The 18,547-nt window shown below is 33.8% G+C and overlaps 1 protein-coding gene across 7 annotated transcripts in view; it reads left to right on the top strand.

Moving 5' to 3' along the window:
• The window catches only part of Stag2 (stromal antigen 2), a 132,150-nt gene that overhangs the window by 105,287 nt on the left and 8,316 nt on the right, over window positions 1–18,547 (top strand). For 4 of the 7 annotated variants that reach the window (XM_028774712.1, XM_028776088.1, XM_028773984.1 and 1 more), the window contains exons 23-31: window positions 1,970–2,062; window positions 2,621–2,795; window positions 6,213–6,352; window positions 7,377–7,478; window positions 9,278–9,426; window positions 10,511–10,639; window positions 12,939–13,162; window positions 15,843–16,032; window positions 16,123–16,233. In XM_028774712.1, the coding sequence (XP_028630545.1) occupies window positions 1,970–2,062; window positions 2,621–2,795; window positions 6,213–6,352; window positions 7,377–7,478; window positions 9,278–9,426; window positions 10,511–10,639; window positions 12,939–13,162; window positions 15,843–16,032; window positions 16,123–16,233 (1,313 nt within the window). The remainder of the gene's footprint in view (window positions 1–1,969; window positions 2,063–2,620; window positions 2,796–6,212; window positions 6,353–7,376; window positions 7,479–9,277; window positions 9,427–10,510; window positions 10,640–12,938; window positions 13,163–15,842; window positions 16,033–16,122; window positions 16,234–18,547) is intronic. The other 3 variants (XM_028776684.1, XM_028777976.1, XM_028777316.1) reach the window with 1 other exon arrangement.

The raw sequence follows: 18,547 nt of genomic DNA, 5'->3' as shown, positions 1-18,547 counted from the left end.
CCCCCCCCCCCCCCCCCGAATTCCCATACACTGGGGCCTTGAGCCTTCACAGGACCCAGGGCCCTACAAGGCCATCCTCTCTTACATATGCAGCATGGTTCCCTACATATGTACTTCTTGGTTGGTGGTTTAGTCCCTGGGAGCTCTGTAGGGGTCTGGTTGGTTAATGTTATTCTTCTTATGTGGTCTATATCAATGTGTTGCCTTTCATATGTGTATATGTATCACTTGCTTGTCTATTAGATCCCCTGGAACTGAGGTTACCCATGCTTGAGAGATGCCTTGGGAATCGAATCCTGCTTCTTAGTGAGAGCAACAAGTGCTCCTAGCTATTCAGCCATCTCTCCAGCCCCTTAAAATCATGTTTTGTGTTTGAATTCTAAGCGGGTTCATTCTAAAAAATATTAAGAAGTTACTGGGAGTTAAGGATTAGACTGTACATACGTATTTTATAAAACTGAGTTTTCAAGGTCTAGAACCTTGTTCATATAAGAAAGATATTCTGCTTATTTTCTCCCATGAATTTGCCACTTTCTAATAATATATGAACATGGATCATAATTGTTTCATCATTCTTAGCTGGTGTTTTCATTAAAGTTAGCTATATATAATTACATAAGTCATTTAGGATATTATCAATATACCAATTAATTTTTTAAGTTTTTGTATTTTTTTGTTAACTTTTAGGTAATTACAATATAATAGTTTCCTTGTGACATTTTCATTCATATGTATCTACTTTGCTTTCTGTTTGTGTGGTAAACACCATAACCAAAAGCTACTTGAGAGGAAAGCTTTATTGTATCTTATACATACAGGGCACAATGTATTATTGAAGGAAGTCAGGGCAGGAACTGAAGTAGCTCAAGGTTCTCTGGTCCTCTGCTCAGTTAGCTTTAAAAAAAAAACAAAAAACAAACAAAAAAAAACCCAACACAGCTGAGGACCATTTGTCTTAAGGATACCACCACCCATTGTAAGACTGGGCCCTCCCATATCAAACATGGCTGCATGCTATTCTGATTTGGGCAATTCCCCAATTGTGTCAAGTTAATAGCTATAGCAATGTAGGACAATTGAACAATTGAACTTCACTCCCCCCACACACTCCCATCATCTTGTTTCTTCACCTCACTCTGTGTTGTCCACTTCCAAAATATTCTCTTTTAAAGTCCTTTTGTGTACGTGTGTATATATGAGTATGTATTTAAATTTATATTCTATATATGAAAAAGTACATGCATTTTTTCTTATTCTTTTCCTCTTGTATTATCTTTTTCTTCTTTTAGAGCTATTCTTTCCCCAACTAAGTTACATTTGTATTTAAATATGTATACATATGCAGGCCTGTCTTTTATTTTAATAGAGTTTATATTTTCTTTGTTAATTTTTGACATTTATAATAAACTTTTATACAGATTATATATATATATAAGATTATAGAAGTAGTTACTGAAAGTTATATATATATATATATATATATATATATATATGCATATAAGGGAAAACTAGAATATTTGTCTTTCTGAATCTCGCTTATTTTCCTTAAAACAATGATCTCCAGTTCCACCCATTTTCCTATAAATGGCATAATTTTTTTATGGATGCATACTTCATTTTTTGTACCTATTCATCTGTTCCTAGGCGTGTAGTAGTCTAGTTCCACTGCTGTATCATGGAAATAATGCTACAGTAAACATGGATGTACAATTATCTCTGCAGTATGCTGACTTAGCATCTTTTGAGTGATACTTAGAAGTTTATACTAGGTACTTTGAAGTGCACGTTGGAGATTTGAAAAAAGAAATGACTTGTCTTTTTTGTAATAAATTATGAAAAATAAATTTAAACTAAAAATTCAAGTAGAGCTAATATAGTTATATCCATGATAATGTTTGTTATCAAGTGTTTTAAAGAGATGCTGAGTTTATACAATATTTTAAAACATTCATGTTAAATTTGTTTCAAGGAGGACTTACTGCGTTTAAAGAAACAGATGAGGGTATTTTGCCAGATATGTCAGCATTACTTGACCAACGTGAATACTACTGTTAAGGAACAGGTTAGTAATCACTTGGGAAAAGGGAACCTCAGGTATGGAATTATCTGGATCAGACTGAGAGATTATCCTGACTGATGACTGAGTGATGGAATGTGGGGTAGAGGGTCCAGTGCTCTGTAGGCAGCACCATCCCAAGGGGGTATGTTTAACATACAAAACTGTTTAAAAATTTTAATAGTAAGAATATCTAATATGCTATGCTTTAAGGAACCGCTCAATATTTTGAACTTATCCATAATAAAATGACATATTCATTTAATAGGAGCTTATTTTGCATATGTTTGTGCCTGTGTGTATGTATGGCATCATTTATAGCCAATTAATGCTGCTAAAAAATAATGTGAAATTGTTACTTGTATAGTGTAGTTCAAGCATTAATATTTATTTAAGAAATGATGTTCCCTAAGCTTTAAACTCTTAAGAAAATATAACTGAATTTTTAAATTATTTTACATACAGAAAATTATATTTTTCCCCTACACTAAATACATTCTTTTTTATTCTACTTATGACATTTTATATAAAACTTAATGCCATCATTTCCCTTTATTTTAACAGGCCTTCACTATTCTATGTGATATTTTGATGATCTTCAGTCACCAGATTATGTCTGGAGGGCGTGACATGTTAGAGCCATTAGTTTATACTCCTGATTCTTCATTGCAGTCTGAGTTGCTCAGCTTTATTTTGGATCATGTGTTCATTGAACAGGATGATGATAGTAATAGTGCAGGTAATTTTATTTTCTTCTTCTCGTGTGTATGTGTGTAACAGTAGGTAGCCAAATTCAACATAAAAACAAGGTTCATTCTGTCAGTGAATATACTATATGGTGTTATAGAGTATATGCTTTCAAGTTAAATATATGCTTCTTAATACCATTAACTCTTATATTTGTAGTTTGAACTACTTAACAGTTAAAATATTAAAATATTTAACAGTTAAACAGTTAAAATATTAAAATAGCTAAGACCCACATTCGGATAATAGGAGAATAGGATATTTATGTTACTTTTTATTGTGTATTTATATATCATAGGCTTTCATATTTTACAGTCATTTTTGAATGTTAGAAATAACGTCTAAAACTTTTGACTATGGGGGCAGTTAGAATAATTACAATTGAATAATAAAAGTACTCAGCCTTTTAAAAAGTTACTGTCCATATTCAGATCCCTTATTTGAATATGAGGTCTTGGAAAACCAAGTAGTATTTGGTGTTTTCTGCTTTTCAGTTTTTTTTTAAGTTATATTTAAAGGAAAATAAAACACCAACACATTTCTATTCCTATATTAATTTGTCACCATATGTGATGAATTATGTTTCCTAAATAAACATAAAATTCAAGATTTGGCTTGAGGCCCATATTTAACAATATAAAGCTTTTTGCTCACAAAATAAAACCATATCTAGAATACAACTGAGAAACCCAGAGTAACCAAAACTGGGATTAAAAATCCATCTAGTAAAGTTTGTCAAGTGTGTCTATCTTTGGTACTCCAGCTGCATGTATCTCAGAGGAGCTGTAAATGTGGACAAATGTAGACAACAGTGTCAAAAGCTGGGCAGGCCTGAACATTCCACTCTCAGGCTTGCATCTTCTACTTGCAGCTGTTGGCTTAGGTCTACTTTTCACTATTAATTAGACAAAGACTTATTGGTCAACAGGTTGCTAAATGCCTTGGTTATGAGAAATAATGAGATGGTCCCTCAAGAATTAAACTGGAAAAGACATCCGAAATAAAATAGTTTTAATGTATTTTAGAAGGTTGTATAAAGTGTACAAGTAAAGGGGAACTTCAACTGGTTGGCAACTTTAGTAGGCACTAACATCTGAAGTACATATGGAAAGATGAGAAAGGCTCTTGCACAACTTATATGCAAAGTTATAGATTTTTTCTAAAATATCATAGAGAAGGTTTGGAATACAGCTTTTGTTAGTTAACAACTATGTTGACTTCATTTAAACCATTCCAAACCAAATGAAAGTAAGCTTCAGGTTGTAGAAACTTCCTAGGATTAGGTTTTGCATCTTCAATGCTTGAACTGCTTTTTTTTCTGTTAAGCTCTTTAAATGAAAGATACTCTACTCTTGGTACAAATGTGTACATGTACAAACACGTCTACCCATCCATCTTTGTCTGTGGCTATATGTTTTTTGAAAGAATTAAACACACCCTAATTCATGACCAATATCATTATTTTTACTTTTACCTAGAAGTACCCAATGTTATAAGTTTAGTGTTTATCATATATTTCCATACTTGGAATTTTTTTCTGTAATTTTCTGTTGCTAACTTTCACGTGAATGCCATTATGTTGAATGTTTAAAACATACTCTTTTAAATTTTGAGATTGGTTTTCAGTATTGATATGTAACTTCAATTTATTTGTTTCAGCTACTGAGCATCATAAGAATCGACCACTATACAATTATATTTCCTAATGTTAGGCATTTTGATTATTTCTACTTTCCCCTGATTATAGATTGCTACAAAAAATATGCTTATTTACTTGGAAAAAAGTAACAATGAGTTGGATTGGGCACTGTTTTGTAGACTGTAATTTAGCTGTGGATTGTCCAGTAGTTGAATTGCTTAATCAACCTACTATTAACATATTTTATTGCTATACAGTTGTCATAATCCTCGATGCTGGAAGCTATTACATTCTTGATTTGTAATTCATACCCTACTAAATAGTTAAATAGGAAATGTATCCAGAGGCAATCCATTGATAATATTTAACAATAAAGTTAGTTGATACTTGTGAACGTCCATGGTAGGCAATCATCTTCATTTTTGAATCCTCATATATGTTCTTTGTCTGGACAACTTAGCCTGTAGGAGGAAGTCTATACTTTGAGTTCATGCAAATATTACTAATGACTGAAAAGTATGAAAAATGATCCAATATGATGGTAGTCATCAATGATAAGTTATGAGAGAAGGTAGTGGCACTTGCCTTTAACCCTAGCATTTGAGAGTCAGAGGTGGATCTCTGAGTTTGTGGCCGGCTTGGTCTACAGAGTGAGTTCCAGGACAGCCAGGCCTACACAGTGAAGACCTTCTCTTGAAAAAAACAAAAAAGTTAGTTCACAACATTTCATTATAACTTTTTAAAATGTAAATTATCATTTTTATATATGTGCAAGTGCTTTGATGTATTGGAGTATATACTTAAGATAAAACTAAAGATGATATTCTATGCTAAATTCTACTTTGATTTTAGGACTTTTAAATGTAACTTAGTGATAGACTATGGACTAAGCATTGTTCATGTTTTACTTTCAGACATTAAAATCATTAAAATCATCAGATATTCAGAATCTTGTACAGGATATAGACCAACTAATTGTTCACAAAATATGTATAATATTGAAAAGATTAATATCACTAAAGAACTAATAACCAAACAAAACTGGAACAGTAATTTTCTTTTGCATGCCATAGTTTTGTTTATAATTAATTTCTGATTTGAAATCTGTCCATAAGGAAATTTTTGGTACTTGGATATGGGCACATACTTACAGTTCTCACACCTTGAGATAGTGTCCATGTTGACCTTTGCAGTATCAGGGTAGCTGGCACACTCTGAACTCTTATCTATTCTCTTGTCTGCTTCTCCAAGTCTGGGGGTGGGGGAAGGGTTGCAGTGGAGCTAATCTCTTGAGTCTGAGGACTGCCTGGTCTACTTAGGGAGTTCTAGGCCAGTCATGGCAATGAATATAGTAAGAACCTGCCTAAATAATTAAGAATATATGAGAAAGAATCAGAGATAAAATGGGGGTGTGATCATCTTAGGAAATGATTGGGATTTTTCTGAGCTTAATTTGCTTTCACTGAGGGAAATTTTACCTGTTTTTGGATATGCAGGTCTTTTTGACAAATCATCCTGTTGGGAAAGTCTAAGAATGAATTAGATGAGCTTAACCTTACAACTGATCAGTTCCTTTTACTTATTACGTCTGTTCCTTTTCCATGATGTCTCAAAAATATAGTATATTATTTGAGTAGTTGCAACTTTTAATTTTGGTTTTAATATTTCCTTTTCAAATTTCCAATAAGGGGGAAAGTGTATAGTATATTTTTAAAAAGTATGGTTGAAGTAAAATACAAGATGTATTGATTATTGAATTCCTTTCCCCAGATGGTCAGCAAGAGGATGAAGCCAGCAAAATTGAAGCTTTGCATAAGAGAAGAAATCTACTTGCAGCATTTTGTAAGCTAATTGTATATACAGTGGTGGAGATGAACACAGCAGCAGATATCTTCAAGCAGTATATGAAGGTGAGATTGAGAGTATACAGTGTGATAGTATTTCATGCTTAAACAGAAATTTATCTATCTATCTAATCTGAGTATGAGTCTCACTATATAGCTCTGTCTGTCCTGGAGCTCATTGTATAGACAAGACTGGCTTCAAACCCACCTGCATCTGCCTCTGGAATACTGGGATTAAAGATCTGAGCCACCACACTCAGTATCGTTTCTCTACAAATAAAAATCCATTTAATTTGTTAAAGCCTAATTAATTTTCTATTTTGAATATTTCAGTATATGAAAGAGGTTTAGCATCATTTAAAAGTAGTTCCGAAGTTATATCATTGGCATGATGAATGATTTTTACACCATATGTCTATATCTGTACTCTCCTCAACTTTATTAAATGGTAGAAATTACCAAAAAATGTGTATATATTATTTGGTTATGGTGGTTCTTGCCTGTAATCCCAGCACCTAGGAGGCAGAGGCAGGCAGATCTCCTCAGTTGAGGCCAGCCTGGTCTACAGAGTGAGTTCCAAGATAGCCAGAGTTGCTTGATAAGATGTCTCAAAAAATAGTAATTTTTTTCTTGTATATTCCTGTGTTATCTTTGATAACCTGTTTTATGGGTGTTAAACCACTGTTTTAACTTAGAAAAATTGCACATATGTAATATATAATATAGATTTTAGATATAATAGTTTATAGGCTATTTGTTTCTGTAAACCAAATTAGTAAGTTGGCCTCCTATCTCATTGACAGTTAGAGTAACTGGCTATATTTATTGTCCTAAAAAAAAACAACAACTTAGTTTTAACTTTGAAACTCAGTAAACTCTGAAACTTAGTAACTTTTTTATTTCATGCCTGCTTTGTTTAAACAGTTTGGGGTGTTCAATTTTGCTTTTGAAATTTAAAGATGTTTTAGAAATGACCCTAAGTGTACAGTTCTTAAATCTACATCTACGATCATTCTATGAGCTAAAGTTAGTCTTTATGTCCAATCGTTTTAAGAGATTTAATGTAATTTGCCTCAATTTCTTTTTCCAGTATTATAATGATTATGGAGATATCATCAAAGAAACAATGAGTAAAACGAGGCAGATTGACAAAATTCAGTGTGCTAAGACCCTTATTCTCAGTTTGCAGCAGGTAAGCTCTACTTAACATAATTAACTTTCTTTTTTTTCTTTTTTTGGTTTTTCGAGACAGGGTTTCTTCTCCGTGTAGCCCTGGCTGTCCTGGAACTCACTCTGTAGACCAGGCTGGCCTTGAACTCAGAAATCCACCTGCCTCTGCCTCCAAGTGCTGGGATTAAAGCCGTGCGCCACCACCGTCCGGCCTCATAATTAACTTTCAGTGATCAAATTGGCAATAATTATAACTGGGAAGAGGACATGACAGACAATTCATAAAAGTAGTGATACAAAATATTTATCTTTTATTAATAAAGAATGTTTTACATGAAGTTTAAACACATATGAGAAGTGATTGAGTCTGGCTGATGTCATTACTTCACAACTTGCAGTAAGATCGTTTTAATCTACTCTAAGCAATTTTCTTATTCATTTTTTCTTGTTGGTGTGTGTCTGTGTGAAGTATATATACATGTATATGCCTGTGTGCAGTGGAGGCCAGAGATTGACTCTTGAGTATTGTTTTTGATTGCTTTTCTTTACTGAAGTGGGGTCTTTCACTGAACTTGTTTCACTGAGGATTATAGACAGGCTTCCACATCCACTTGCATTTTATTTGGATGGTAGGATTTGAACTTTGGTCCTCAAGTTTGCATGTTAAGCACTTTATCCACTGAGCCATCTTCCCAGCCTCCCTATATAATTGCCTGTGTACAAGTGTGACAGATTGTGCTTGTGAAAAGCACAGCACAGTTTGGGGAAGTTAGTTCTCATCTATCCTGAGTTATGGGGATCAAGTTTAGATCATCAGATGTATTGAAGAGACTTTTTACCAGTTAAACTATCTTGCTTTTGTCTCACCATGTAGCCTAGGTTGGCCTGATCTAAAATTCCTTTTGACTCAGCCTCCTAAGAGCTGGAGTTAGAGGTCTGTGCCACTGTTACCTGGATAGCAATTTTTAAATACACAGGATTTTTATGGATGTTTGTGTGTAGGAGACAAAACAGTGTGTGAATATGTGGGCCAATATGTGTTTGTTGTTGTTGTTATTGTTACTGTTTTTTTAGGGTTTTTAAAAGTTTTTTTTGTTTGTTTGTTTGTTTTCATTTTTTTAGAGGAATATAGGGCCCTTTGTATGAAAGGCAGATACTCTACCACTTAGCCACTTATCTGTATAGTATCTCTGTCACTGTTAACTATACTTAACCATAGTGGACGGTTAATCTCTGGAACCTAATCATTCCAATTGATTATTTCTGTTCCACTGCCCTAGCTTGTGGCAGTAATGCCTTTATTCTCTGTATCTTTAGATTCCACTTGGTTAGGTTCCAGTAAGTGTACTCATGGTATTTGGCTTTTTATGTCTGGCTTATTTCATTTAATGGATTGTCTTCTGCGTTCATCCATGCTTTTGTAAATGACCTAATTTCTACCTTTTAACTGCTAAATAATACTCCCTTTTGTTTGTTTGCAAGCATATGTATGTGATCCATGGCATTCATCCATGTGTGGACAATTAAGTTGATTCTATCTCCTGGTCATTGTGAGTGATACTATACAATGAACACAGCAGTACAACTGTGTCTTTGTAATAATCATTTTCTTTTCCTTGCTATATAGATATTCAAGAACCAGTAATGATTTCTGTATTTCAAGTGTATTATATGACATAATTTGTATCATGGCTTTTTTGTGTTTCAGGTGTCATCGATGCAGTATATCATTTATCTTTTATATTTTAATTTAAAAATATGCTTAAAATATGTTAGTTTATATTTATAAAGTATTAAGATTTCCTTCTTTTTTCCAAACAGCTTTTTAATGAGATGATACAAGAGAATGGCTATAATTTTGATAGATCATCCTCAACATTTAGTGGCATAAAAGAACTTGCTCGACGTTTTGCTTTAACTTTTGGACTTGATCAATTGAAAACAAGAGAAGCAATTGCCATGCTCCACAAGTAACCAATCTCCTAATCCTTTATTTAATGCTTGTATTCTCATGAATCTTAACTTTGTGTCCATACTTTTGTAGGCTTGTTTTTATTATTGGCTTATAAAGCTCATAAGTTTAAAAACTTATTGTAGTGTGGTCCTCTTCCACACCTTGCACTTTTATAAATATACGCATGTGTATCTGTGTGCATGGGTACACTTGTGCAAACTGGAATCAAATGTTCAGAATGCTATCCATCTCCTTTGAAATAAGTTTTGTGCTTGCCCTGGAACTCACCAATTAAGCTATATTAGTTGGCCAGTGAGCCCTGAGATTGTGTACTGTCACATGAATTGCACATAACTTATTGCTTTTATTCATTTTATCTATTTCTCTCCAACCTTAATTTACTCTCTTACTTCACCTTGTTGTATGCCTTTTAGTATATAGGTGATAATTTTAGGTTACATTTAAGAGCTATACATAGAGTAATTAGTGAAAGAGCTACATTTTCTTTCTTGTGCTTCCCCCTCCCCCCAATTTTGTCTTCATTGTTTCTCTACCCTGTTATATTTTGGTAGGGCACAATGGTGGTTGTTACCTTGGTCAGTTGCAATATTTAAATTGTAATGTTAATATGGTTAAATGAGCCCTGAGATTAATTTTAAAGGCTTTAAACAAGACATTATAAGTGGGCGTTATTCACTTTTAAGGTAATCCTATATGTTAGAGTATGACTTTACTATTCTGAAAAAAAGTATAGATAATATATTGGTCATTATGTGCAAGAATTTTGGCTATTTTTGTGGGAAAGAATATTTGAATAAAGAATATATTCCTATAATCCTAGCATTTAGGAAGCCTGAGCAGAAGAATAACAAGTTGAAAGCCTGGCTATGTTACAAGAATAGGTCAAAAGAGAATGTAGATTAAAACAAACTAAATTTAGCTAATGGCTAACTGGTGGTGGTGTATAAGTCTGTCTCTGTGTTATTTTGTCTTAGAATGATTTTGTAGTATTGGAAACTTGAAATAGTTTATTTTTAATTTTTAAAATATTTACAAATGAAGTAAACATCATATTATTTATTATTTTATTTCCTTTACAGAGATGGCATAGAATTTGCTTTTAAGGAGCCGAATCCACAAGGGGAGAGCCATCCACCTTTAAATTTGGCATTTCTTGATATTCTCAGTGAATTTTCTTCTAAACTGCTCCGACAAGATAAAAGAACAGTGTATGTATTTACTAGACTTTTCCAGCTTAACTTCATTTTGAAATGCTGAAGAACAATTGTTACACTTGATTGTCTTTCTGACATGTCTCTGTAGCATTATATTAATTTATAAAATTATAAAATTTTCTACTTAATCAGTTTTAATAACTTTCAACATTATAACTGTTCTTTGTACAATACTGAATTTTAGTATTGTGAGTTCTACTTCCTGTGTTGTTGAATAATTACAGTAGCTCAAGTAAGATGGTAGCATTTAAAGGATGGTAATACTGAAAATCCATGAGGTTCACCCAGATTAGTCTTTATCTTGAAATAAGGTTCTGCTGCAAAGCAAAACTGTCTTTTCCTTTAACGGTTTCTTTCCTCAATTTAATATTTAAACAGAAAATTTCTCTGAAATAATTTTTTAAAGTGGTAACTTGTAAGAGAGACGGCTCACCCTCTCCCCCCAGCTCTTTGAGGTATAAGGGGGTAGAAAATTAGAAATACCACAGTTTAATATCTTTTAATAATCCTAGGCCATCTTACCAACCCTAGACTCTGCCATTTAAAGCAAAATTCTTAGACCATTAATCATAGAAATGCAGATTAAACAATGTCATTTCTTATGTAACAGTTGAACAGTACTAATAACTCTGATAGCATTAATAATTTCAAGGATGTAGAACAAGAGAACATTATATACATTATTGGTGACATGAATTGATACATGGAACTATCTGACATTACCTAGTAATGGTTAAGTTTCTTCCTATCTTTAGGCCTAGTCACTTCATCATTCACATGCATATGCCCTATAAAATCTTTGAATTGTGCATACAATAAGAACAACTATTAAGGAATGGTAAATGTTACAATGTTTGAACATGGAAAATGTCAAAAGAACCTCTTTGTTTCGTAGAATATGCCCCTACATGACTCAGGTTATGAAATATTGTCAAAACTAATAGATTTTAAAAGTATATTGCTGAGTTCAAATAGAAAAGTATAAAACTACACTGTGATATTTATAGTAGACAACAGTATGTTAGTATTTTGAAAATGTATACTTGAGGCTTATAAATAAAAAAAAAATCAGCTTAGTAGAGACCCAGGGCTAAAGAAGCACAGATTTTTGCTTCCATGAAGGCTACTTATTTACTTGTTTGTTATTGTGTTTGTTAGGGGAATGTTTGATTGTTTGTGGGGCATGTACATGAGTAGGTGCATGCATGTGTGGTGGCCAAAGTAGTCTACTGTATGTCTAGAGCACTGCATTTCTTCTCTGAGACATGGTTTCTCAGCCCTGTTGTCAACCAACCTCTAATTATCTACCTGTCTCTACTCCCCAGTCCTGGAGTTGTGACCTTTGCAAGCATGCATTATATGTGATTAAGTGCTGGGACATTTGCATTGCAGACCAAGTGCTCTTAACCCACTGAGCCATGTCCCTGTCCTGGAGCCTCCTTATTGTTAGTATTCTGTTAAGTGACATAGTGGCACAGAGCTCTAATTTTTCTGCCAGTTCGTCTATTTTGTCTGAAATTTTGAGTCTTATCTCGGACTGATATTGGTCTCCAGACTGGTAGCCCAGTTGTAGGCTATGGTGAGGAGTGCTGTAGTAGTAAGGATGGAAGAAGTATTTGTAAGTAAAAAGATGTATTGAACAGTTACCACAAAGCAGTATGTTTTTTAAAATTGACTTTACTTATTTACTTTATTTACTTATTTATTTATTTACTTATTTACTTATTTACTTATTTACTTTATTTATTGCAATCGCTCCAAATATTTGAATTGTACAATATACTTAGTTGATCTTCACTTCTATTGTCACACCCTGGGATCCAAATCATGATGATACTGTCATTTTTATGATTATGGGTATATTAATTTACCTTCTGTCTATTCCTACATCTAAAATGGAGAGAATGTTTTCCTTAGAAACTGTAAGTTTAGTTAAAATATCTTGAAAATGCTTAGCACATAGTAATCAAGTGAATGTTAGTTACATTTTGATGAGAATTTTTTATTAAAAACAAAACCAACTATAGGTACAAATTTTCCACCAAGCTGAAGTTTTGTGCTTAGGGAACTTATATGCCTATTGTTAGTACCAAGGACATAGCAGATGATCAAAAAATATTAAGCTAGAGTACTCTCAATTATTTCATTCAATGTGAGGTTTGAGTAGACGTTTTCTCTTCATTTTGCTACTGAGGCTGAGAATAAGTAGTGAAGTATTAGGCTCATGTTCCTGCAACCTTGTTTGAATAGCAGCTCTGTGCATCAAAGCTAATGCTGTCTACTTCTTTTTAAGGTATGTTTATTTGGAAAAGTTCATGACCTTTCAGATGTCACTCCGAAGAGAAGATGTATGGCTTCCTCTGATGTCTTACCGAAATTCTTTGCTAGCTGGTGGCGATGATGATACCATGTCAGTCCTTAGTGGAATGAGCAGTCGGGGATCAACTGTACGGAGTAAAAAATCAAAACCGTCTACAGGAAAACGGAAAGTGGTTGAAGGCATGCAACTAGCACTCCGTAAGGAAGCAGTTAATTTATTCTTACTGGTGACCAACATTAAGATTCACCTCGTTTCTCATGAAATATGTGATACTCAATAGTAGCTTACACAACTTATGAATTATGTGTAAATGTACTGGTTTAACCATTTTACATGCATGACAGTCAGTTCTGTCAACTCTTTAAGGCACATTTTTCCTTTTCACATTGAAAACAGTAAAAACAGATTGCTATTTTTTTTTTATCACTATTCTGGGGCTTAGTGGCTAAGAACACTTGATGCTCTTCCAGAGCTTCTTCAAAAAATATTTTACTGCAACAAAATTATCTGATATCATCTTGGAGCAATTTTGATATGCATACAGTTAAGAATAGTGATATATTTATTTATGTATATGAGTGCTCTATCTGTATGTACACCTGCATCCCAGAGGAGATTATCAGATCACATTACAGATGGTTATGAGCCTGACTTTACCTGGACTGTCTCTCAGAACCTTTTTATAATGTCTGTATATGAGCATGTCACTAAGCTCCAAGAGTTATTACTCTAAAAACAGAATGTGAATGCTACCAGTGTGAGACCCCAGCCTGCAAACCAGCATGGTATAACTTCTATAATGTTCTAGTGACTAAGAAATCAGTAGATTTCAGGAGAAGGGATATATAGTTCTTTACCTCATTTTTTTTTATTTTGTTTTCTATAAGTCAGAGTTTCATATATCCCAAGCTGGCCTTGAACTTAAGAATCTCCTGCCCACTTTTGTAAGAGATGGAACTATAGAACTCTAACCACATTGCCTAGCTCAGTTCTCTGTATCTTAGTGTAAAGGGTGTCAATGGAATTTGTGACCACATTTTTAAATTGCCATATATCAGCCTTCACTTATCAAGTATATAGTCCTAAAGTTTGATTGCTGTGTAGTTTCAGCATCTTTTGTCTAATCATAACCTTATAACATATAGAGCTTTAGACTTGGTTATAAAATCCCAGTATCACTGTAAGTGAGCAAAGACTCCTAAATGGGATGTGATGGTTTATAAGAAACTATAAGAAATATCATTTTAATAGAAAAATTATCAAATTAAAAGGATGCTTCTTGAATATGATTGTAAATCTTAAAAATCTTTAAATAGTTAAAATTTCTGCTGAGTCACCAAATCGCTCCTTTATATTCTCAGCAACACTTTATATATTGGTATTTATATAATATCTTACAGATAGGCTATTAAGTTAGAGCTATATAAATTGCCATTAGTAAATTAATGTAATAAAAGATAAATGCCAGGTCAGTTGAAAATGACTCTGAACATGTAGAACTATAAATAAATAGTCTTGCTATATTGTAACATGAGCAGTTTATGTCTAAGCCCTTGATCACTTGGGTAGTAGCACATTTACCCTCAAGTTTTCTTTAAAACTGTTCATATACATGATATAGGTGCACAGCAGACATACGTACAGTCTTGTAAAAAATAGCTTTCCGGGCTGGAGAGATGACTCAGCGGTTAAGATTGCTCTTCCACAGGTCCTGAGTTCAATTTCCAGAAATCACATGGTGGCTCACAATCATCTGTAATGGGATTCGATGTCTTCTTGGTGTGTCTGGAGACAGAGACAGTGTAGATGTACATAAGATAAATAATTATTTTTTTAAAATAGCTTTCCTTCAAATTCATATTAACTAATTTTACCTTACTATTAACTAAGTAACACTGACATATGAATTTGTCATTTGTAATGATGGGGCCATTGTGTGTGTTCCATGGGGTAGATTCTACAGGTGTGATGTTAATAATTCACTTCTTAATGTACATATGTTACATATGTTTACTTTGGCATTAAGGTCTTAGGATCAGTGCCATTCACATCCTATAGGCTAAAAAGCACCCCACCTACTAATCCCATTCCTTGTACTGAATTGGATTTCTCTGAGCCACATACTTGCTCTCCCATCTGGCCTGTTACTCATTAGCATTCCTTCATCCATTCCACCACCACATTGACTACAACATGTAATGCACCAAATGGCTTCCCTTTCTTCAGACTGTTAGCAAGTTTGTCCCCTTTGTCTAACTCACAATATGTTCCACATATTAGTTTTTTGTTTATTTTTTTGTTTGTTTGCATTGCCTTTTGAGACAAAACCTCAGTGTGTGCTCCAGGCTGCCTTTCAACTTCTACTAGTCCCACCTTGTCCTGAGTGCTACAGTCCATGTACCTGGCTACATACTGAATCCTGCTTCTTTGTCCAGTCTTTTCCTATCTTGTGATCTTCTCATTCCTGTGGTATCAAACTAGTAACTTGAACCATAAGAAATTGGCATTTTTGTAGTCAGATATCAACATGATTTGGTCATTGCTGTTTCACACATCAGTGTTCTTGTGGTCTGCATAGAAAATCTTTCCTGGTACAGATGCTTGTTAACCATTGTTTCTGGGGAGCTGTATCTGTCTCTATCACTACGCCTCTGCCCTCTATATTCCTTTTTCCTAGTACCAATACTGTGTTGTAATTGCTTACCTCTTCTTTCCTACAAACAGATTGGAAGACCGGGGTAGGACCTAATGAAACACAGTTTCCAACAGTACTGTACGGAAAGCAACCAGATGTTTGTTGTTTTATTTGGGTTGTATAAGACTCTAGGTGAGTTACAATTAGTAACCAAACGTCATGGCTGTCATTTTCTCTTTCAGCTGAAGAAAGCAGTAGCAGTGACAGTATGTGGTTGAGCAGAGAACAAACACTGCACACCCCTGTTATGATGCAGACACCACAGCTCACTTCCACCATTATGAGAGAACCGAAAAGGTTACGGCCTGAAGATAGCTTCATGAGTGTCTATCCAATGCAGACGGAGCACCATCAAACTCCTCTGGATTATAAGTAAGTACATTTGATCATTTTCTTTACTAGAACATTATCAATTACATAGAAAAAAGTTAAGTTAAAAGAAGAATAAAATTCTCCTTGAAGCACGCAGGTAACATGGATGTTAGCTCAAAGACAACAAGAGGAAGCAAGGCAACAGCAGGAGAGAGCAGCAATGAGCTATGTTAAACTGCGAACTAATCTTCAGCATGCCATGTAAGTGAGAGTGCCTTATTGTCTGAGTCTAGGAAGTTCACTAATTCATTTTAACATAACTTAATGTGTGCCGGATCTACAATTTCAGCAAACTCTCGAGAGTAACTAAGCTGAAATAATCAAGGAACGAGATTTTGGTCTTTCCAACAGAAAAATAAAATGTTTTAAGTCAAATATTAACTAGTTAGCCAAAGGACCAATCACTCTTAACTTGATCTGTTGGAAAAGTATAAATATGAATCCTTGTTTATTTTGGTACACAGAATTAAAAATACATTTGTGTTACATCTTAATTATATTCCCACCTTAGTTCAGGTCCTCATCTTTCACCTGAACTATTGTAATTAGCTTTCTAACTGGTTTTCTTCCCTGAAACCCCCCATTTATCTGCTCACCAAACCTCTCCCTTCACACTTTCCACCACTCCATCATTCACACTACCATCAGGAATTATAATTTTAGAATAAAAATCTTACCATGTAACTTTCTTACTTAGAACTTTTCCATGGCTCACCATTGCCTGCTGGATAAAGTTCAGTTTCTTTACTTAGTTCATGGCATGCAAGATCTTTCAAAATATGCCCCCTGACTCCATTTTAGTATGTCACGTCTCATTACCTGAATACTAGTAAATCCATGGTGAAAAGAGGCTCAAATGTCACCGTAAGTGAAATTGTAATCTTCTGTGATCCTATAACCTTGTATATTTGCATTTCTTACAGCGTTTGCCATATTGTATTGTAATTATTTGTGTATTACAATAATTGTCCATTTCTCTAGACTGTGAGCTCCTCAAGGGCAAGGATCTCATTGTTAAGAGCTTGACACATAGAAAGCACTTAAGCAAATGTTCATGGAATGAGTAAATGTTCAGTGCTTAAAAATTGTTCTTACTTTGCTTTTACTGGATTCTGTATGGGAACTTGATAAATACTTCAGAAATCCTAATTAGCTGTGACTCTAAAATGAAATTGCTGACAAGTAGACTTGAAATCATGCCTTATATACATGGCAAAATGTTATTTTATTTATTTTAAGTTTGAAAGCATTGTAACATAATGTATTTTTTGAAACTTGGGATAGTGATTGTTGCCTCTCTTAAAATTTATATTTTGTTTTACATTGTTGACTTTAAAATAAGAATTCACATTTTTCTTAAATGATCCTTCACCACATGAATGGTGGCATATAAGTATTCATTCACTCTAGTTCTCTCTGTAGTGGTCTTAAGAAAGTCTGTTTACTCCCTGAGTATGTGCCATTACAGCTTGTCTCCTATGGTCATCTATACCAGCACTTGGCTTTGTCTTGTTTCTCTTGCCAAATTTTCCTTATTTTGCATTTTATTTCATGCTTGACCTACAACCAGTTTCTTAGCTTCCAGTTAAATGCCATCCAAATAGTTCAGAATTCTACCATATACTTACTTGGTTTATATTTGTCCTCTTAAAACTTGATTCCAGTGCTTAAGATCTTTGATGTCTAGAATGTCTCGTTATTCAGTACTGTTTTCATTTTTCTTATTTTGTTTGCAATTTGGATTGGTTCTTGATTATGCACAGTCTCCTCCAGACAACTAAAAAGGATTGCCTGAGATAAACAACTATCACCAGAGGACTCTTTTGGTAGTTGTACCATAAATGGTTGATTGCCTGAAACTTTAAAATACTTTTGCTTTACCAATTTTCTTTTATTCATGATACCTACCCTGTACTAAAATAACTTATGAATTATATTTTCTTCCATAGTTTATATCACATATGCCATCAGTGTAATGTAAAGGAAATACAGAATGGATTTCTGGTTTTTGATTATATGATCTTCAGAACACACAGATTGCCTTTACTTTTATTTCCACAAAAATGTAATAAAATTGTCTTTTATTATCCAGAACCTTTATGTCTGGCATTATCATATCTGTTCAGAAAGCCTGGATCAGATAATTGTGATCTACCATAGTATTGTGTACATTGAAAATATTTAATTAAATAACTTAGATTTTGATGAGTTGTTTTTGGGATCTGTGGGATCTTTGCAAAAGAAAAGATGGCAATGTTAGCCAAACTGGAAAGCAAGAAGTCAAATGCGCATTCACGTTTGGGCTGCCTACTTTATGCTGACCTGGGCTAATTTGTGAACTTAATTTATTTTCCTTGTGAGTATGTGAAAAAAAAAACAAAACACGGCTTTGACCTTAATGTTATTTTTCATTTTTATATATTTTTGTGACTTTGAGTTTCAGCTTTTAAGCATTAAGTGTTAATTTTTATATAAGGCAGAATTATTTTAGTATACTCCCAGAGCATTTGATGCA

Source organism: Grammomys surdaster, unplaced genomic scaffold, assembly GCF_004785775.1.
Source record: "Grammomys surdaster isolate TR1022 unplaced genomic scaffold, NIH_TR_1.0 60, whole genome shotgun sequence".
NCBI lineage: Eukaryota > Metazoa > Chordata > Mammalia > Rodentia > Muridae > Grammomys > Grammomys surdaster.
This window is presented reverse-complemented; position numbering and strand designations above follow the sequence as displayed.